At 41.3% G+C, this 19670-nt stretch overlaps 1 protein-coding gene across 1 annotated transcript; it reads right to left on the reverse strand.

Annotated features, from left to right (window-relative positions):
- Positions 1-669: 669 nt before the first annotated feature.
- CNEP1R1 (CTD nuclear envelope phosphatase 1 regulatory subunit 1) lies at positions 670-16778 on the reverse strand. Its single transcript, XM_045989314.1, has 6 exons — positions 16655-16778; positions 15489-15560; positions 12688-12761; positions 8199-8308; positions 8034-8088; positions 670-2032 (listed from the first exon to the last, which is right to left on the reverse strand). The coding sequence occupies exons 1-6, from the start codon at positions 16677-16679 to the stop codon at positions 1991-1993; spliced, it is 378 nt and encodes a 125-aa protein (XP_045845270.1). The 5' UTR covers positions 16680-16778; the 3' UTR covers positions 670-1990.
- Positions 16779-19670: the final 2892 nt, after the last annotated feature.

Below are 19670 nucleotides of genomic sequence, written 5' to 3' on the forward strand. Positions count from 1 at the left end.
CCACCCAGGCACCCCTATTTTCTTTAGATCTTTGTTTGTTTGAGACAGAGAGGGACCATGAGTAGGGGAGAGGGGCAGAGGGAGAAGCAGACTCCCCGCTGAAGTGCCTGACTCAGGATTCGATCCCAGGACTCTGGGATCATGACCTGAGCCAAAGGGAGCTGCTTAACCAACTGGGCCACCCAGGCACCCCAAACGTAATTAAAAAATAAAACGTTTTAAGAGAGAAGGACAGGGGGGCATGAGTGGTGGGGGTCCAGGGGAGCGTAACAGATGGAGAGGGAGAAGCAGACTCCCCACTGAGCTCAGAGCCCAACTCAGGGCTCGATCCCAGGATCGTGACCAGAGACGAAGGCAGACGCTTAACCAACTGAGCCACCCAAGTGCCCCAAGAATCTACATTCTTAATGATCACATTCTAATGGCTCCTGAGTTAAGTACCCCCACACCCCCAACACACAAACAGCTTTTCAATCTGAGTCAAGAAACGTGGACTCTGGTGCTAGTTCTGTCTTTAATGGCACAGTCGTTGAGTGTCTGCCTTCTACTAGACAGTTCAAGTAAGGGACCTCATCTGGAACTAGTCTGTATCTGACACATGTGTTGTGCTTTTTAGCCTTAAGTGCTACAGATTTTCTATGAATCGAGGAAAACAAGCCCGGTCGCTAATTATATATAAAGTATTTATTTTTATGCACATATTTACCTACAAAATTTACAATCAAACTGTGCCAAATACATAGAGTACCCTCTGATGACTTCGTAGGAGCAAAGAGGGTCTTATTGCTGCAGTTTCAAGAATAAAATCTCATACACGTCAAAGCCAAGATGGACACTTAAGTTAAATGGTAGCCTTGTTAAAAAGTTTTTGTCCTGTGAGTGAATTTTCAGCTTCATGTTAAATGGAATTTAAAAGACTGCTCTTGAAATAATTTAAACCTTTTCAAAATCATCTAATAAACAGGTAAAAGGCACCTCCAGTTCTTTAAAATATTTACAGCAATCCCAATAGTTTAAGATTAAGGGCAATTATAGTACAGGTGGCTAAAATGCATACACAGTATGTCATTAACACTCTCGGAACAGTGAGAATTGTAGACTCTAGTTTGGGGCGCCGCTCCCAAGTCACCCTGTGATGGAGCGGCTGATCAGTTACACCCGTGCAACACCAGTGTAACAGCACGCCGACCACGGTGGTAAGATCCAATGATCTAAAACAAGGACTATCAAATTCCCAGACAGTACATAATTTATAACTAAACTTGTATATTCAGAAGCCTTTGGAGTGTTCTTAAAATTATTTAAAAAAATATAAAGTATATTTAGCATTGAAGGAAAACAACAAACTGGAAATGGTTACCATGAGAGTGGTTGAATTTCACTATCTAGTTTAACAAAAATGGTTTCTCAGAAGAACATCTATAATTTCTCACAACATAATGGAGATGAGTCTTTCTCAGTTTACGCTCAATCCGATGTTTTTCTTGCATTATGATTAGAACAGAGGGGTGTAAGAATGAAAGGCACAGCTATGCGTGATAGCTGGGTGTGAAGAGCCATGGGGCCGGCCAACGGATGCTCCCACGATACTGGTGCAGGAGAACAAAGTCCACGGAACGCTTCCCTCTTTGACATTGGCATTGATTTGCTATTTACAGTAGTTTGCAAAAATACATTATAAAAACTGGATGAGGTTCTGTTTCTAAGTTTAACTTAGTAACATACAGACATACTTCATCTGCAGAAGTCTCTGCAGGGTCTGAAGTACTAAAGTGACACTAATACTGTAACACAGATAATCAAAGGTACCAAGCACGGGGGAGGCGAGTCATCATCATCGAGATCATCTGGGTAAATATTGCACACTTCTTGTCAGTTGTTGCTATGACCTTCACATATCCAACTGTAAAAGGAATCCTTTATGGCTTTTTGCTGTATCACTCATTTGAAGAAAGGCTGTTTTAGGTCCCATAACAATGAGTGCAGATTGTCACTGAACATGAGGCCTAGGTTTCAAAATGAGTTTTCCTGTCTGTAAAAATGAAGGAAAAAAGTTTTTCAATACACAGTTCCATTAAAAACATCACCACTTATCCATAAGCCTTTAAGTACATTTGAAGGGTACCAGAACATCCTTTGTACGAGGTAAGTATTTTTTTTAGTATTTTATTTATTTGACAGAGAGAGATCACAAGTAGGCAGAGAGGCCGGCAGAGAGGGAGGGAGAGAAAGGAAAGCAGGCTCCCCGCCAAGCAGAGAGCCCGATTCGGGACTCAATCCCGGGACCCAGAGATCATGACCCGAGCTGAAGGCAGAGGCTTTAACCCACTGAACACCCAGGCGCCCCAATATACGAAGTAAATATTAAGCAATGAACAGTTATGTTTTCCAAGTTTTGTGTGGAGTTTTCTTCCTAAAATCTTCATTAAGATTTTACTTATATATTTGACAGAGAAAGAGAGAGAAAGAGCACAAGCAGGGGGAATGGCAGGCAGAGGGAGAAGTAGACTCCCTGTAGAACTCCACCCCCGGACCCAAGATCATGACATGACCTGAGCCAGAGGCAGATGCTTAACCAACCCAGGCACCCCTAAAATCTTCATTACTTTAAAACAACCCATTTGGGGTGCCTGGGTGCCTCAGTTTAAGCGTCTGCCTTTGGCTCAGGTCATGATGCCAGGGTCCTGGGATCAAGCCCTGCATTGGGCTCCCTGCTCAGCAGGAAGCCTGCTTCTCCCCTCTCCCACTCCCCTTCCTTTGTGTTCCCTCTCTAGTTGTCTCTCGCTCTCTATCAAATAAACAAATAAATAAATCAATCTTATAAATAAATACATAAATAGACAAAACAATCTATTTGATGAACTCCCTGTCCACTGGTTAGCTGAAAATCTGCCAATCAATCCTACAAATAAAATCCCAACATGTATAAATTCATATTCCTTGTCAAATAAAATTTATAAAATATAAGCATATGTATCTAAGCAAAAACATTTTTCCTTCACTAACATTAAATTTTTACTTTCAGGTGAAAATGTAAACCAATGACTGAGCACTAGACACTTACACACTGTTGATGTTCAGTGTAAGTGGATGTAAGTCTTCTGTAAGGTCAACTGCCCCCCCACCCTTTTCTTTTTAGCAAGCTCTAGGGGTGGCTCTGTCGGTTAGGTCATGACCCCAGGAGTCTGGGACCAAGTCCCACATCAGGCTCCCTGCTCAGCAGGAAGCCTGCTTCTCCCTCTGCCTACTACTTGTCCTACTTGCTCTCTGTGCTCTCTCTGACAAATAAATAAAATCTTTTTAAAAACTGAAGAAACAAATAAATAAATATAGTTCTAGGGGCACCTGGGTGGCTCAGCTGGTTAAGGGTCTGCCTTTGGCTTGGGTCACGATCCTGGGATTGAGCCCTTCTCCTTCTCCCTGCCATTCCCCCTGCCAGTGTTCATTCTCTGTCAAATAAATAAATAATAAACCTTTAAAAATAAAGTAAGCTCTATGCCCAACATGGGGCTTGAACTCACGTTCCCAAGATAAAGAGTTAGATGCTTCACTGACTGGGCCACCCGGCCCAACTGTGCTATTTACCCAAGGAAAAGGTACATGCCATATAGTTCAAATAACTCCACTTCTGGGAGTTTATCTGAAGGACACAAGCATAAAGCTGTACATAAAGAAGTTACTAATTTGGGCACCTAGGCGACTCAGCTGGTTAAGCGACAGACTCTCGGTTTCAGGTCATGTCATGATCTCGTGGGTTGAGAGATAAAACCCTGCACTGGGTTCTGAGCTCAGCAATGAGTCTGCTTGAAAACTCTCTCCCTCTGCCTCTACCCTACTTGTGCTTTCTTGTGCATACTCTAAATCTTTTTTTTTTTTTTAAGATTTTATTTTTATTTACTTGACAGAGAAATCACAAGTAGGCAGAGAGGCAGGCAGAGAGAGGTGGGGAGCAGGCTCCCCACTCAGCAGAGAGCCTGATGTGGGGCTCAATCCCAGGATCCTGGGATCACGACCTGAGCTGAAGAAGAGGCTTTAACCCACTGAGCCACCCAGGCGCTCCACAAATAAATCAAACTTAAAAAAATCTAGTGTTTCTAACATGCTAAAATATTTGAAGGTAAAAAATACGACTTGGGATTTGTTTCAAAACAATCTGATGGAGGAAGGTGGGCAGGGGTACACATGAAATAAGAATGGCCATGAGCTAATTATTGTTGACACTGACCAGTGGGGATACATAGTTCATTATACTCTCCATTTTTTTGGTCTGGAAATTTTCATAATTAAAACTTTCTTACAGGGGGCACCTGGGTGGCTTAGTAGATTAAAGCCTCTGTCTTGGCTCAGGTCATGATCCCAGGGTCCTGGGATCGAGTCCCACATGGGGCTTTCTGCTCTGCAGGGAGCCTGCTTCCCCTTCTCTCTCTGCCTGCCTTGCTGCCTACTTGTGATCTCTGTCAAATAAATAAATACAATCTTAAAAAAAAAAAAAAAAGGCAACAGAAACTTTCTTACAGATGAAGATGTGATACACACACACAAACTGCGTGCACGCTGGAGTATTATTCAGCCACAAAAAAGAATGAAATCTTGCTATTTGCACTACATAGACGGAACTCGAGAGTATTAAGCTAAGTGAAACAGAGAAAGACAAACACTGTGTAATTTCACTCATATGTGCAATTTAATAAAAACAAAAACAAGCAAAGAAAAAAAGACAAATCAAGAAAAAGACTCTTAATCACAGAGAACAAACTGATGGTTACAGGAGGGGAAGTGGGTAGGGGCACAGGGAAAATAGATGATGGGGATTAAAGGGTGCCCTTGTCATAATGAGCACATGGTGATGTACAGAAGTGCTGAAATCACTCTATGGTACAGCCGAAACTAATGTAGCATTGTATATTAACTATACTGGTATTAAAAAGAAAATGGTACTGGGGGAAAAAAACTTAAAAAAAAAAAAAAAAAAAAAAAGATACCAAACTGAGTGTAACATCCAGTAATTTACTTCTTGCACCTCACATTATGCCCTGCAGAGCCTTCCATGACCATACTGACAGATTTACTTATGGTTTCCTACAATGTGGCTACACCTCAGCCTATTTTACCATCCCCTGGTTGGGAAATGTAAAACTGGTTTCCATTTTTTCCCTACTGCAAAGCATGTTGCAATGACGACCTTGTACCTGCCTCCTCGTGTGCATATGACTGATGGTCCCCACCAAGGGTAGGTGGAGAGAAGTAGAATGGTTAGGTCATGAGGCATGCCAATTCTACATTTTATAGGAATGATGAAAACTGCCCTCCAACATGGCTATCCCAGTGTATATTCTCAACAAGCAGTGCATGGGTTCATCTACTTCACCATAGTACTGGACTTTTAATTTCTACCAATGTAAAGGTAGGTAAGACAAATGAAAACTCAGTTTTAGGGGCACCTGGGTGGCTCACTCAGTTAAGCATCTGCCTTGGGCTCAGGTCATAATCTCATGGGATCCAGCTCTGTGATGGGTTCCCTGCTCAGTGGGGAGTCTGCTTCTCCCTTTCCTTCTGCTTCTCCCCAAGCCCCTCCACTCATGCTCGCTCTCACTCTCTCTCTTAAAAAAAAGAAAAAAAGAAAAGAAAGAAAAAGGCAACTCAGTTTTATTGCCCATTTCCCCAATTACAAATGAGGCTATCTGTCGTCCCACTTCTGTGAGATGACTTACCTCTTTCCACATTTCAAATGTACTATTTATCTTTTTAAATTGATTTTTAATAGGTCTTTTATATTCTACCCTCTATTAGATATCTTGCCAATACTTTCTTTTTATATGTATTTTTTTTTCGGTAATCTCTACACCCAACGTGGGGCTCAAACTCACAATCCTGAGATGAAGAGTCACATGCTCACCGACTGAGCCAGCCAGGCGCCCCACAAATAATCTCTTCTCATCACTGCTCATTTTCTTGCCTTTTGCTGTACAAAATTTTCAAATGTTGGTGCAATTAAAGGTATCCAACCTCTTCCATGATGGTTTTTTGTTCTGAGTCTTCAAAAGTTTTTCTACAGCAAGATCATAAACATATTCATCTATGGGGCACCTGGGTGGCACAGTGGGTTAAATGTACAACTCCTGGATTCAACTCAGGTCATGATCTCGAGCTCCATGTTGGGCTCCACACCAAGCAGGGAATCTGCTTAGGTTTCTCTCTTCCTCTACCCTTCCCCCAACTCATGTGTGTATGCATGTTGCATTACTTATTATACTAAGAAAGAAATCTTAAAAAACAAAAACCATTCATATGTACTTTCCTCTAATGCTTATGGGATAGGTATGTCTTTTTAAATATATTTAAGACTTTATCTGGAATATAATCTTTTTAATTGATGTGAAGAAGAGACCTAAATTCATTTTTTTCTCAAATGAAAAGCCAATTACCTCAACACTATTAGCCCATTTCTCCCCTTTTGACTTGAAATACTATACTTAACCTCTAATTTTTAAGAAAATCAAAGTGTTTAGTCTTTATATTCTCTTCATTGATCTAGTGGCCTTCCTGGCTTATTATCTTTTTTTTCTCTTTATTCTTATTTTCTATACTGGTTAAGTATTATTTGATAGTTTTTTTAACTTGGAAGTTAAAAATACCTTTATAAATAAAATATGCAAATCAAACCTGTGAGATACTCTAGTATACCAATACATGATTAACTTTTAAAAACAGTCGGTTTCGGGGTGTCTGGGTGGCTCAGTGGTCAAGTGTCTGCTTTCGGCTCAGGTCATGATCCCAAGGTCCTGGGACCAAGCCCTGCATCAGACTCCCTGCTCAGTGGGAGGCCTGCTTCTCCCTCTCCCACTGCCCTTGCTGTGTTCCCACTCTCACTCTCTCTCTGTGTCAAATAAATAAATAAATAAAATCTTTAAAACAAACAAAACCAGTTGGTTTGTTAAATGCATATTCTGTCAATTAATTTGAGATCCAATTTAAAATCCTACACACAGGGCGCCTGGGTAGCTCAGTCAGTTAAGCATCTGACTTCAGCTCAGGTCATGACCCTGGGGTCCTGGGATCAAGTCCTACATCGGGCTCCCGGATAGTCTGCTTCTCCCTTTGCCCCTCTCCCACTGCTTGTATTCCCCCCTTCTCAAAAATAAATAAATAAATTTTAAAGTCCTATATACAGAATATCATCAGATAAATAACAGTTTACAAAGCCAACACCCAACAATCCGTTTTTGGCCAATAATGACAACTGTATACTGAATTTAAGACAGCTTCAATCATAAGACACATCATGATTTTACGTCATTAAGATTAAACTGGGGGGGTGGTGCCCGATGGCTCAGTTGGTTAACCATCTGCCTTGGGCTCAGGTTATGATCCCAGGATCCCGGGATGGAGCACCACAACAGGCTCTCTGCTCAGGGGAGAGTCTGCTTCCCCCTCTCCATCTGTTCCTCCCCCATGCTCCCCCCTGCTTGTTGTCTCTCTCTAAATTAAAAAAAAAAAAAAAAGATTAAACTGGGGATCCCTAGCTGGCTCAGTAGTACAGCATGTGACTCTAGATCTCAGGGCATGAGTTCAAGCTCCATACTTGGCATACAGCTTACATGTTTAAAAAAAAAAAAAAAGATACTGTCAACTCTTGCCCGTTGACCTGTATGATACTACAGATCACTGGATGTATCTCAACTTCTGAGATGTAAATATGGGTCTTAGGATCAATACTATAAGGAATATCTCCACTATTAATCCATGCAGACAATTTTTTAAAAGATTTTATTTATTTATTTGAGAAAGAGTGAGCATGAGCAGGGTGAAGGGGCCCGAGGGAGAAGCATACTCCCTGCTGAGCAGGAAACCTGATGCAGAACTTGGGGATCCCTAGACTCTGGGATCATGACCTGAGCCGAAGGCAGACGCTTAACTGACTGAGCCACCCAGGTGCCCCATGCAGACAATTTATTAATGTCTGCTTTATTTAAGCCAGAACATTTCAGTCCTTTCATGCACATCTACAATTTTCTAATGTAAACAATACTCACATCATCACAAGACATATTGTATTCTGCTAATACAGTTCGACATCGAGCAGCTATGCTGAAAAAATGTGGTCAAAGGAAAATTTATCATATGAAGAATAAGCTTTTAAAACAAAAAGGTGCTTTAATTTCATTCAGAGAATAAAAGTCAATTTTGGTAAAGGATACATTGATGGTGCAACGACCCTCTTGTGTATTCCGGCAAAGAACAAGCCTATTAGAGTAATACAGCTAATAGTGAAAAATGGGTGATTCCATAAAGACGTGAAGAAGGACACCTGGAAAAGAAGAGTTTGAAATATAAAAATGTTCAGAATCTCAGAACAATACTAATTTTTACCTCCCCACTTAGGCATAAATATATGTAGGATTTTAATCATCTGAAATATGAGGATTTGAAGAATTTAAAATAATCCTAGTTCTGTTTTGCTGTGCCATACAAATAAAACCAGTTATCTATTTTGTATCTTTAACGTAGCAAGATAATATAGCAATATTCCCTCCATCAGTTTCAAAGACTTTAACCATTAAAAATTCATTCTTATAATCAAAAACCATCCTACCAAAATGTTTACTAAACTCTCTCTGGTAAAAAAAACAATTTAAAAAGCAGAAGACTAGAGGCGTCTGACTGGCTCAGCTAGTCAAGCATGTCTCTTGACCTCAGTAGTCATGAGCTCCAGCCCCATGCTGGGCATAAAGATTACATACATACAGACACACACACATATATAAAAACACAAGACTGTAAGCGCCACAAGAGTAGACGCGGTCTTGTCCATCTCTCTTCTTCCAGTATCTGAAATAGTGCTTGGCAAAGGTACGTGCTCAATTAATACTGTTGAACGAGTGACGATAAGGTCTCTGGTCTGAAGTCAATGAAAACACAAGTCAGAAGTGATATAGTCACTCTCCCTGTTGAAAAACTTCCTTTCAGGACTGGGGCAGCCTCTATCATTCATAACCTAGTCCCAGTCCAACCATTTCCTGCAGCACCCACATACATGCTACCATATTCCTCCTCTCCTACGTGGCCCCAAAAGATTCAGCTCTAGTATAAGTCTCCCCTCTCTGTGGAAGCAAAAAGTGAGTTTGGTTTTGAAGCTACTGAGACTTACTTATTTTTAAAAATTTTATTTATTTAGGGGCGCCTGGGTGGCTCAGTGGGTCAAAGCCTCTGCCTTCCGCTCGGGTCATGATCCCAGGGTCCTGGGATTGAGCCCCGCTTCGGGCTCTCTGCTTGGGGGGGAGCCTGCCTCCCCCTCTCCCTCTGCCTGCCTCTCTTGTGATCCCTGTCTGTCAAATAAATAAAATCTTTAAAGAATTTTTTTTTAAGATTTTATTTATTTGACTTATGATCCCTGTCAAATAAATAAATAAAATCTTTAAAGAACTTTTTTTTTTTTAAATTTTATTTATTTGACAGACAGCGATCAGAGGTAGGCAGAGAGGCAGGCAGGGAAGAGGGGGAGGCAGGCTCCCCACCAAGCAGAGAGCCCGATGCGGGGCTCAATCCCAGGACCCTGGGATCATGACCCGAGCGGAAGGCAGAGGCTTTAACCTACTGAGCCACCCAGGTGCCCCAATAAATAAAATCTTAAAAAAAAAATTTTTTTTATTTATTCGATAGAGAGAGAGTGGAAACATGGAAAGCAGCAGGGAGAGAGAGAAGCAGGCTCCCACTCAGCAGAGCGCCTGACTTGGGGCGCGATCCCAGGACGCTGGGATCATGATCTGAGTCTACCCAGGCACCCCTGAAGTTACTGAGATTTAAATGGACAGAGGACACTCAAGCAGGGAAAGATGATTAGTAGCTACCTATAAAAAAGGTAGGTTTAAGGGCACCTGGCTGGCTCAGTCAGAAGAGCATGTGACTCCTGATCTTGGGGTTGTGAGTCTGAGCCCCATATGGGGTGCAGAGATTACTTAGATAAAACTTAGAAAAAAGGTGGGGGGGGGCAGTGCCTGGGTGGCTCAGTCAGCTGAGCGTACAACTCTTAGTTTTTGCTCAGGTTGTATTTTCAGGGTTGTGAGATCAAGCCTTGTGTTGCCCTCAGCTGGGAACGTGCTTAATATTCTCTCCCTCTGCCCTTCTCCCACAGCACTTGTGCTCACTTTCCCTCTCTCTCAAATTTAAAAGAAAAAAAGAAAGAAAGAAAGAAAAAAGAAAAAAGAAAAAAAAAAGAACGAGCATTTAAGAGAAACAAAGAGCTAATTTCAGATCTGGGCATAACAGACGACAGCAGGAAATAAGACAATGGGAGTATGTAAGACAAGAGTCTAGGATCCAGGACTGAAACAAGAGCGGGCACTAAAGCCAGACTACTGGGGGATAGCACTATAGTTTGAAAGAGGAAAAAAGATGTGTTAAGAGTCTGGAAAAAGAAATCCAATGGACTAGGAACTAAATGGGAGCAACAGAACTAAGTCAAAGGCATCTATACTCTACTCTTATACCAAGAGATACATACATATTTCAAGACCAAGAACTAAACTTATAAAAAAGACCAGGTAGCTGGCCTAGTACGCTACTGGTTAAATAAATCTGTCAAATGAAGAAATGAGAGACTGACAACATCAGAAGGGAAGAAGCTCCCAGAAGGATGAAATTCTGAAAAGTTTAATAATCCAGAGGAATGTCTTCCTAAAACCTTCAAGCAGAGTTTAATTCCCACAGGTCAGCTAGATTTCACGTGGCCTGCACAATGTAAGCACATGTAGTGTCTTATACGTTAATTTTAATTAGATCAGTCAGCATCGCCCTTCTTTTCCTCCACAGCAATGATCAACTGCATCTAAATACCGGTTCCGCCTTTAGATCAGGCATTCATGTACTTTCTAGCTTGTTCTATTCCTTCTCTCCTTGGATTCTTCCAGATAATCACGCACTGGCTTTTGAGTTTGCAACTCCTGCTAGAGACAATTACTGTTTAAAACTCCTATCAGCTTTGAGGTTATTAAATACTGAAATCTAAAGAGCTAACCCTTAGGCTAATAGTTATAGTCTCACCTAATTTAGAAAATTACATTAACTACAGAGTTTTGGGTCTATTTCAAATTACATTTAATTCTGTGTTTTATTAAGATCTCAACTAGCTGAAATCAGCTTATATTTTTCCCAATTAGAAGTCAGATTCATTTCCCAAGATAGACCTTTTCAATCTTCTTGCCAGCCTCCTCACTCTTCCCCTGAAGATGAACACCAAGCAGAGCCTTAAGAGCAGACTTTTATAAATGAACACACAAGAGAGTTTCCTATCTGCCTTAAAAACCCCTCTATTAATGTCAAATTCCATCACCAGTCTCCCCTACCTCCTATTCTTTTATATCTCCAACCCAATGGATAAAGTTAGGGAGACTACATGCTAAATAAACCCCTGGCTGCCTGAACTGCCATCTGGACTGCTGACAAAAGCTCTGCTATTAGGTTTTTCTTCTGTATAAACCAACAGGTTATATATAAAGCTACTGGAAGCAGTCTACCTAATTACAGTTTAAAAGGGATATGGACTTGAAATCTGAGAAAAATTAGAACATCACTATTACCTAAATAAAGCTGCACTGAGGCAAAAAAAAAAAAAAAAAAACACAAAAAAAACCCAACAAACTTCACTGAAATACTGGAGACTACCGCTTCTCTAATAAAAAAAAACTGAGTTTGAAATTAAGGCACAAGTTAGTAGAAAGAAGTAGAATTTTTTTTTTTTGGTTTGTTTTTTTTCCATTTTATTTATTTTTTCAGCGTAACAGTATTCATTCTTTTTGCACAACACCCAGAAGAAGTAGAATTTTGAGAAACATTCTATCAGATCTGATCAAAAGGATGCTTCCAGAAATAACATTATGAAATCTTTTATTGCATTTGGTATAGGGATGTTCTTGTACAGTGCCCAATGGGAGTTCTCTCGGGGTTTCCTATATTAAATTTCAGGCAGGAAATTTTTTTAAAGATAAATGCGGAGAACAAAATCTTTGCTAGCTTATGGAACTCATACATGTGTTCTTTTCACAGAGAAGGAAAACCATGGAACCAACTGTGACTTTATGGATTAGATAACTCAGAGACTAATTTACAACTCAGTTCTGGCAAGTGTCGTGGCCCACATGACCTTGTCTGTGACCTGGTTTCCTTCCTTTGACCCTCTTGTCTAATCTTTTTTTCCCCCCTCGATCTTGGTGTTTTATTACATTAAAATTTTCCTGTTTTATCATGTTTCCTGCAAGGACATTTCAAATGCTTTGTGGGATGATGAAAGGTACTACCAAATTTAAGTCACAGAAGAAAATGAAATTTTGTAATTTTTAAAAGCTGGCACAAATGCTATTAAATGAACAAAAGAGAAGACAATTTTTATACCGAAATATGTACAAATTGTGAATATGAAATGTAAAAAGATACGTAAGAAGTTCAGAAATGAATAAGTAGTAGTGTTAAGGGGGGTTATTTCTTAGGTCTTTTTCCCTGTAAAAGATACTTAATCTACAACACACAACCAAAGTTTTTTGTAACCAAATTAATATAAGGCATATATTTAATATAATGATTGACGTCACTACTAGTAATAATAGGTAGCATTTGGGTAATACTTTACAATGAACAAAGCACTGCTACATTATCTCTTTTAATCCAGTGAAGATTTTAAATCAAAACGTCTACCTTTTGTGTCTCGGGATCTATTAACCAGTTCCAGGCACCAGTAGCTGTGCAGACAGATACCACTATAAGAAGCACTGATGAAAGATAAACACGAAATTAGTAAGGAAATAAGCTGTTAATACATTTATACTAATACCACCAGTTCCTAATCAATGAGAGCCAAAAGATGCAGCACTTTATTAAATGGAAAATACACTCGACTGAGGAATTAGGAAACTTGCTGTATGACTCTGAGGAATTCTCTCACATACTATGAACCTTAGTAATTGAGGATGATATTGTTTCCATTATTACTTTAGTCAGAACTTACCAAGATCAATAAATTAAAAGCAGTAGGAACTTTTGATATGCTTTGTGCTGATTTCGAAGATCCTAAAAATTCAAATTAAAAAACAAAAACACCTCTCATTTTCTATGTAAACAAACCAAACAATGACTCCTTTATGAATGCACTGAGAATCCTGGCTAGAGGATTCTGCCTTTAAACAAGGCTGCTGAAACGGCTGGTGTCAAGAACATGGAGCACACTGATCAGTGTCAGGTTTTCTTCAGAGACTCAAAGGAAGTTCAGGGCAGACATTACTGATGGTAGAACTCAGAAAACTTTGTCCTCACTAAGCTAGAATTATTTTAGGAATTCTAAATAGATCCTAAACAAAACTCAAGAATGAATGATACAGAGGTGCCTGGGTAGCTTCACTGGTTGAATCTGTGACTCTTGATCTCAGAGCTTTAGGTTCGAGCCCTAAGATAGATGTAGAGATTACTTAAAAATAAAATCTTAGGGATGCCTGGGTGGCTTAGTCGGCTAAGCAGCTGCCTTTGGCTCAGGTCATGATCCCAAGGTTCTGGGATCGAGTCCCACTTCTGGCTCCTTGTTTAGTGGGGAGCCTTCTTCTCCCTCTGCCTGCAGCTTCCCCTGCTTGTGCGTTCTCTCTCTCTCTGACAAATAAATAAATAAAATCTTCTAAAAAATGTTTAAAAATAAAATCTTAAAGAAAAAAAAAGGAATTTTAAAAAAAGGGAATAAATGGTACTACTAGAAAATAATAAAGGGGCACCAAGACCTAGTTAATATTCTGGATATCAAGATACTGTCCTTCAGGGGCACCTGGGTGGCTCAGTGGGTTAAAGCGTCTGCCTTCAGCTCAGGTCATGGTCTCAGGGTCCTGGGATCCAGCCCCGCATCAGGCTCTCTGCTCGGCGAGGAGCCTGCTTCCTCCTCTCTCCCTGCCTGCCTGACTACTTGTAATCTGTCTATCAAATACATAAAATCTTAAAAAAAAAAAAAAAAAAGATACTGTCCTTCAGTTAGGGCACATACAGTTTTAAAATATAAAGACCAAGATTCAAAGAGCAATAGAAACATAAAACTTTATCTAGAATTCCTGGTGATTCACTTTTAGAAGCGGCAAATCACAGGAAAACAATCTCATTTTAGGTATTTAAGAACAGAATCAAAATTTCAGAATTACATTTTCAGAACAGATTAAAAATTTCTTATAATGCTGTATTTCCAGTAAGAAATATGTCATACTACACAGATTTTTCTTTTGAAAAATGAAGCAAAAGCAAAATCAAACCCACTGGCAGGGACTCAAACATATACTTTTCGTTGGTACATTAACCAAGCTGATGTCATTTGTATGTATGCACTGAGACTATGAATCACAGAAAAAGCAAAGTACATTCACTATATTATAAGATACCACAGCATCATATACATTTTAGAAGATTTTCAAGTAGCAGTAAAGTAAGGCTTTAGGGGTACTTCCCCCCTTAAGCCAAAGAACCTGAGAAAATCATTACTTGTAAATTCTAACCAACCAGAACTCTCACAGCATACAAATAGAACTTTGCAAATAGATCGAATAAAAATATCATGAAAAATTGTGACACAGAAAAAGGCTCCTAACTTCAACAGTGCTCTCTGGCCCACAAACTGAATTACACTTTGAAATAAAACATGTTTTCAACATGTGCTGCTGTACCTCCCTATTGGCAGGAATTAAATTTCAGTAACACATGTCCAAGAAACTCAAACTGGTCCCAACATAAGTTAGCAAAGCTTCTGCTCTGCTGAGGTCATCATTTACATATTTATCCGCATTTCCTAAGTAGTTCCATGGGGCAATAACCATTTTCTCAAACCATATTTTACAGTACTCATGACATTTTGAAAAGCCAGTTGCAAGGTGAATTTGTTTGCCAGGATAGGCTGCAAAGCAACACATTCCTTGTCTGCTAAAATCGACTAAAGCTGATTTCATAACCTTTGCAGGTGTATGTTAATTATGATTTTCCTCAACAGAATTTTATTTTGGTAGTCTGTAGGCAAATTGTAAAACTGCTAAAGATCCTCCTCAAAGTTTTGTGTGTGTCGTTTATCAATATTGTTAATATTTAATAAAAAGAAGTGCATGTATTTTGATGGAAAAATGAAAATCCAACCATATGAAATACAGTCCTTTTAATAGCGCCACTTCCTTTCCTTACTTTGGTGGGGGTGCCTGCTGGCTCAGTCGGTAGAGCCTGCCACTCTCGATCTCAGGGTTGTGAGTTCGAGCCCCACACAGGCTGTAGAGATGACTTAAAAATAAAATCTTAAAAACTTTTGTCTTTAGGATGCGTTGTTTACTAAGTTAAAAAAAAATTCAAAAACTGTCAAAACACCAAGGAAATCTTACGGTTTAGTAAAGCATTTGTTAGTAAAAGAGTTTACACAAAAGCAAGTCATTGCCAGACAGAGATAAAAGTACCAATTGTCAGTTTATTTTCCAAAGAAACGTTCAAGAACTTACTTCTCCAACGTCCAGTGGCAGGTTGCAAACAATGAATATATTCTGTAAGTCTCCTCTCAAAAGCCTTGAGATCTAGGTAAAAAGATTTCAATTTTCCAATTGAGCCACTCTTACTAGTTTGCATCCATTAAGATGAAATTTTAGATACTCTAACTGCTTCAGGTCTTACACACCAACTTACATGTATCACTGCACTGTTTACTTCGTTTACTAGGACAGCTTTAAGCACTTGACAAAAACATTAGGTTTCTTTAATTCCAATTTCACATATAAGGAAACTGGCTGGTTCACTTTTAGGAGCTTCGTAAAATGGTATGTGGAAAATCAGCAGCAGCCTCAGCCGGCGCCAAAAGCTAGAATTTTGGGGGTTGCAAATAAAAGGATCAGAATCAGGTCGAGTTTTAATTCTGCCGGAACCAAGAATCTTTTACTAGAACAACGTATTCCCTCACATCAAAGTCTTCGAGGTCTCTGACCGCAATGACCCGATTCCGATTTCTAGCCCTTCTGTGTAATTAATGGCTACGCTTCGCGTCCGGTCTCACTGGCTTTCTGATTCGGCTAACGGGTGGGTGTGGAGACACTCCCCTTTCCTCCCACAGAATGGGTTACAAGTGACCCACCGGGCACTATCAGAGCTCAAGCTCGGAGGCCTTCTGAAAGGGGCGTCCAAACTGCTCCAGAGTGAGCAAGGTGGGCTATCTTTTCCCAATCGAGTCTTTTAAAGTTTAAAAGGAGATCAAGCCACTCCCTTCCTGTGACAGTAAACCAAAAACCACAGCAGGAATTACGGGTCCATTTCCCGGGGCTATCGAAATAATAATTAGGTGAATTAGCATACACAAACCGCAAAATACGAAATGCTTGTTAATGAATAAAAAACAAAAGTTGCCCAGGTGAGGGGCTCCCGGTCTGAGCTGGGGGGATGGGAGAGCTGACGCAACGTCCCCCAGCGCCCGCGCAGGCCACGCGAGCGGAACCAGAGTCTGGCCGAGTCTGGCCGAGTCCGGCCGCCTCCGGCCGCCCCGAGGCCCCCGCGGCCCCGGCCCCTTCAGTCCATCCTTCGCGGCCTCCTCTCCCCGGGGCGGGGTCTCCGCGACTCTAGCCCCTCCAGCTTCCGGGAGGAGCCCGGGACCTGCCCGGGCGACCCAGGAAGCCCACTCTACCTTCCGCCTGCTCCAGCGAGTTCATGTCGGGCGGCAGCTCGGGTCACCGCCGCGGACCCGTCCGCATCGCAGCTCCGCGGCCCCCGCCAGGCCCGCAACGCCAAGTCCCACCTCTAACCGCTTCCCTCCGCCCCTCACCGTCGCACCGCCCCTTGCCTACACCCGCTGCGATCATTGGGCATCTCCGCCAGACCCGACAACTAAGACGGCTTTCTATTGGTTAGCTCCCGCACTGGCCTCGGGGCCTAGCGTTGGACGGTCTGCCGGAGGGACCAAGACCTGCCGGCGGCTGGGCTGGTGTAACGCTGGCGCCGCCTCCTGCCCCGGCGAGGAACTGCAGCTTGTCAGAGCCAATTCGCTCGTGAGTGTGTATTCTTAGTTTCCTGCCTGGTTCCTTCATTCCTCAAATATTTAGTGAGCGCCCTTTACCTTCTGGGCAGTGTTCTGGTCACTGACGAGGGGTAAAGAAATAAAAGAGCTAGCTCTTCCCTCTAGGATTCGAGGGGTTACAGAACTAATGAAAACCCAAATGATGGATTTAGGTTAGAGTACCTCTTTCCTTGAAAGCCCAACTACTTAAAGAAGCATTTCTCCCTTGGTTACTTTTTTCTCATGTTACCCAATTTTCCCAAAGTTTATCAACTTTCATAAATCATAAAGAAGGCAAAGAACGCATGACTACGTTCATATTTAGTTAAAATGCTTCTTGCTAATTTCCTTGTGGTCATTCATTCATTCAAGAACTATTTATTGGGAGATGTTCTAGGCACTGTGTTTTATCAGAATACACTTATGAGGGGCGCCTGGGTGGCCCAGTGGGTTAAAGCCTCTGCCTTCGGCTCAGATAATGGTCCCAGGGTCCTGGGATCAAGCCCCGAATCTGACTCTCTGCTCAGCAGGGACCCTGCTTCCCCATCTCTCTCTGCCTGCCTCTCTGTCAAATAAATAAATAAAATCTTAAAAAAAAAAAAAAAGGATACACTTATGACCAAGACACAGGAGATTCCTGCCTATTAGAGCAAGATAGAGGAGACTGCTGTCCCATTACAGCATGTGAGAAATATGCAGTAAGTAATGCGACTCTTGATCTTGGGGTCCTGAGTTGGAGGGGGCCCCTAGGTGTCAGGCACACGGTTTACTTTAAAAAAATGCAAATAAGTAATTGATTTCAGATAAAGATAGTTGTATGAAGGAACTAACAGAGTAATTCCATATGATGAGCCAAAGGAGGAGTAAATAAGTAAACAAACAAACAAATAAATTTAAGCCATAAGTCAAACTCTCCATTTTCAGTTCTTGCTCAATGCTCCATTTCTCCATCACCACGTCTTGTTAATCACCCTTCCCTTTGGGACCCAGTAGTGTTAGAGAATGATTATTGAATATCTGTTATGTTATAGGCTCTCCTGGGCAAGATCGTGGGGAGGTGAGGAGTGAGACAGACAGCTGACTAGGACAGTCGAAAGCACTGTGATAATGGGAGCTTTGCTAACTTGCCTCCAAAGGAGACCAGTTGGGGCACTTGTTGGGCTCCGTAGGTGGAGCCTGTGACTCCTGATCTCAGGTTGTGAGTTTGAGCCCCATATGGGGTATAGAGATTACTTAAATAAATAATTAAAAAAAAAAAAAAGGCAAGATCTGCTAACTGCAGGTTAGCCTGTTTGTCTGATGGGGTAAGCAAGTTTCTATTTCTAGCAAGAGCTTAGGACAACAGAAGGAAGACCAAAGACTACCTCCTGGGTACTCCCGCTCCTCTTTCATTTTCAACTGTGCTCAAGTAAATGGTGAACGTGTCTCTGAAAGGGTATACATTCTTAGTGTGTCACCAGCATCTACATGTATGGGTTCTGGGTGTTAAGAGGCAGTAAGGGAGGAGAGGAGGAAAATGGGCCTCATAGGTTAAGAAATTTGGAGCCCAAGGTATTGGTGAGACCAAAGGATATAGATTTGTAAAAACATCGTATCAATGAGATTTAGCAAAAACATAGTCAACAAGAAGTAGTAAATGTTCAGGCACTGGGACATAAACTGGGAATGCAAAGATATCTACAACTAATTCCTGCCTTCTGTAAGGGTAGAACTCAGTGTAAAAACAAAATGAAGCACCAGCTGAAAACATCAGGGATGAGATGAAGATCCACTTTGAAGAGGGCAGTGCAGGACAATAGCCAACGATTGTTATATTTTCCTAAGGGGTTTGGCACGACACCTTTTATACTTCAGGACTGCTATAGCTCCTTTAAACCCTCCACCAAGGACCCTCTGAGTCCAAGAGTGTCTATCAAACCCGATGTGGAGATGAGTTTATAGATGAGCAGGTGAATTGATCTCTTCCAACCCTGTGGCTTGAGTTACTATTGACCTTTCTCTCTCTCCTCTTCCATGAGGTCCATCAGATCACTTGGCAAATCTTGTTGGCTCTGCCCTCAGCATACCTCTACTCTGAGATTATGACCTGATCCAAAGGCAGACGTTAACCAACTGAGCCACCCAGGTGCCCCTTCATACATTTTTATTTATTTAAAAAAATTGGGGGAGGGGCGCCTGGTGGCTCAGTGGGTTAAAGCCTCTGCCTTCTGCTCAGGTCATAATCCCAGGGTCCTGGGATCGAGCCCCACATCAGGCCCTCTGCTCAGCAGGGAGCCTGTTTACCCCTGCCTCTCTGCCTACTTGTGATTTCTCTCTCTGTCAAATAAATAAATAAAATCTTTAAAAAAAATTAAAAGAAGGAAATTCTGACTTGTTCTGTAACATGGATGAACCTTGATGAACTTTTACTAACAGAAAGAAGCCAATCACAAAAAGACGAATACTTATGATTCCACTTACATGAGGTACCTAGCGTAGTTCAGCCTATGGAGGCAGAAACTAGAGATGGATAGAGTTGGTCACTGAACAACAGTGTGAACTTTTTTAAAAAATATATTTATTGATTGATTGATTTGACAAAGAGAGAGAGATCACAAGTAGGCAGAGAGGCAGGCAGGGAGGGGGGGAAGCAGGCTTCCTGATGAGT

The sequence above is a fragment of the Meles meles genome, chromosome 19 (assembly GCF_922984935.1).
Source record: "Meles meles chromosome 19, mMelMel3.1 paternal haplotype, whole genome shotgun sequence".
In the NCBI taxonomy this organism is placed as follows: Eukaryota; Metazoa; Chordata; class Mammalia; order Carnivora; family Mustelidae; genus Meles; species Meles meles.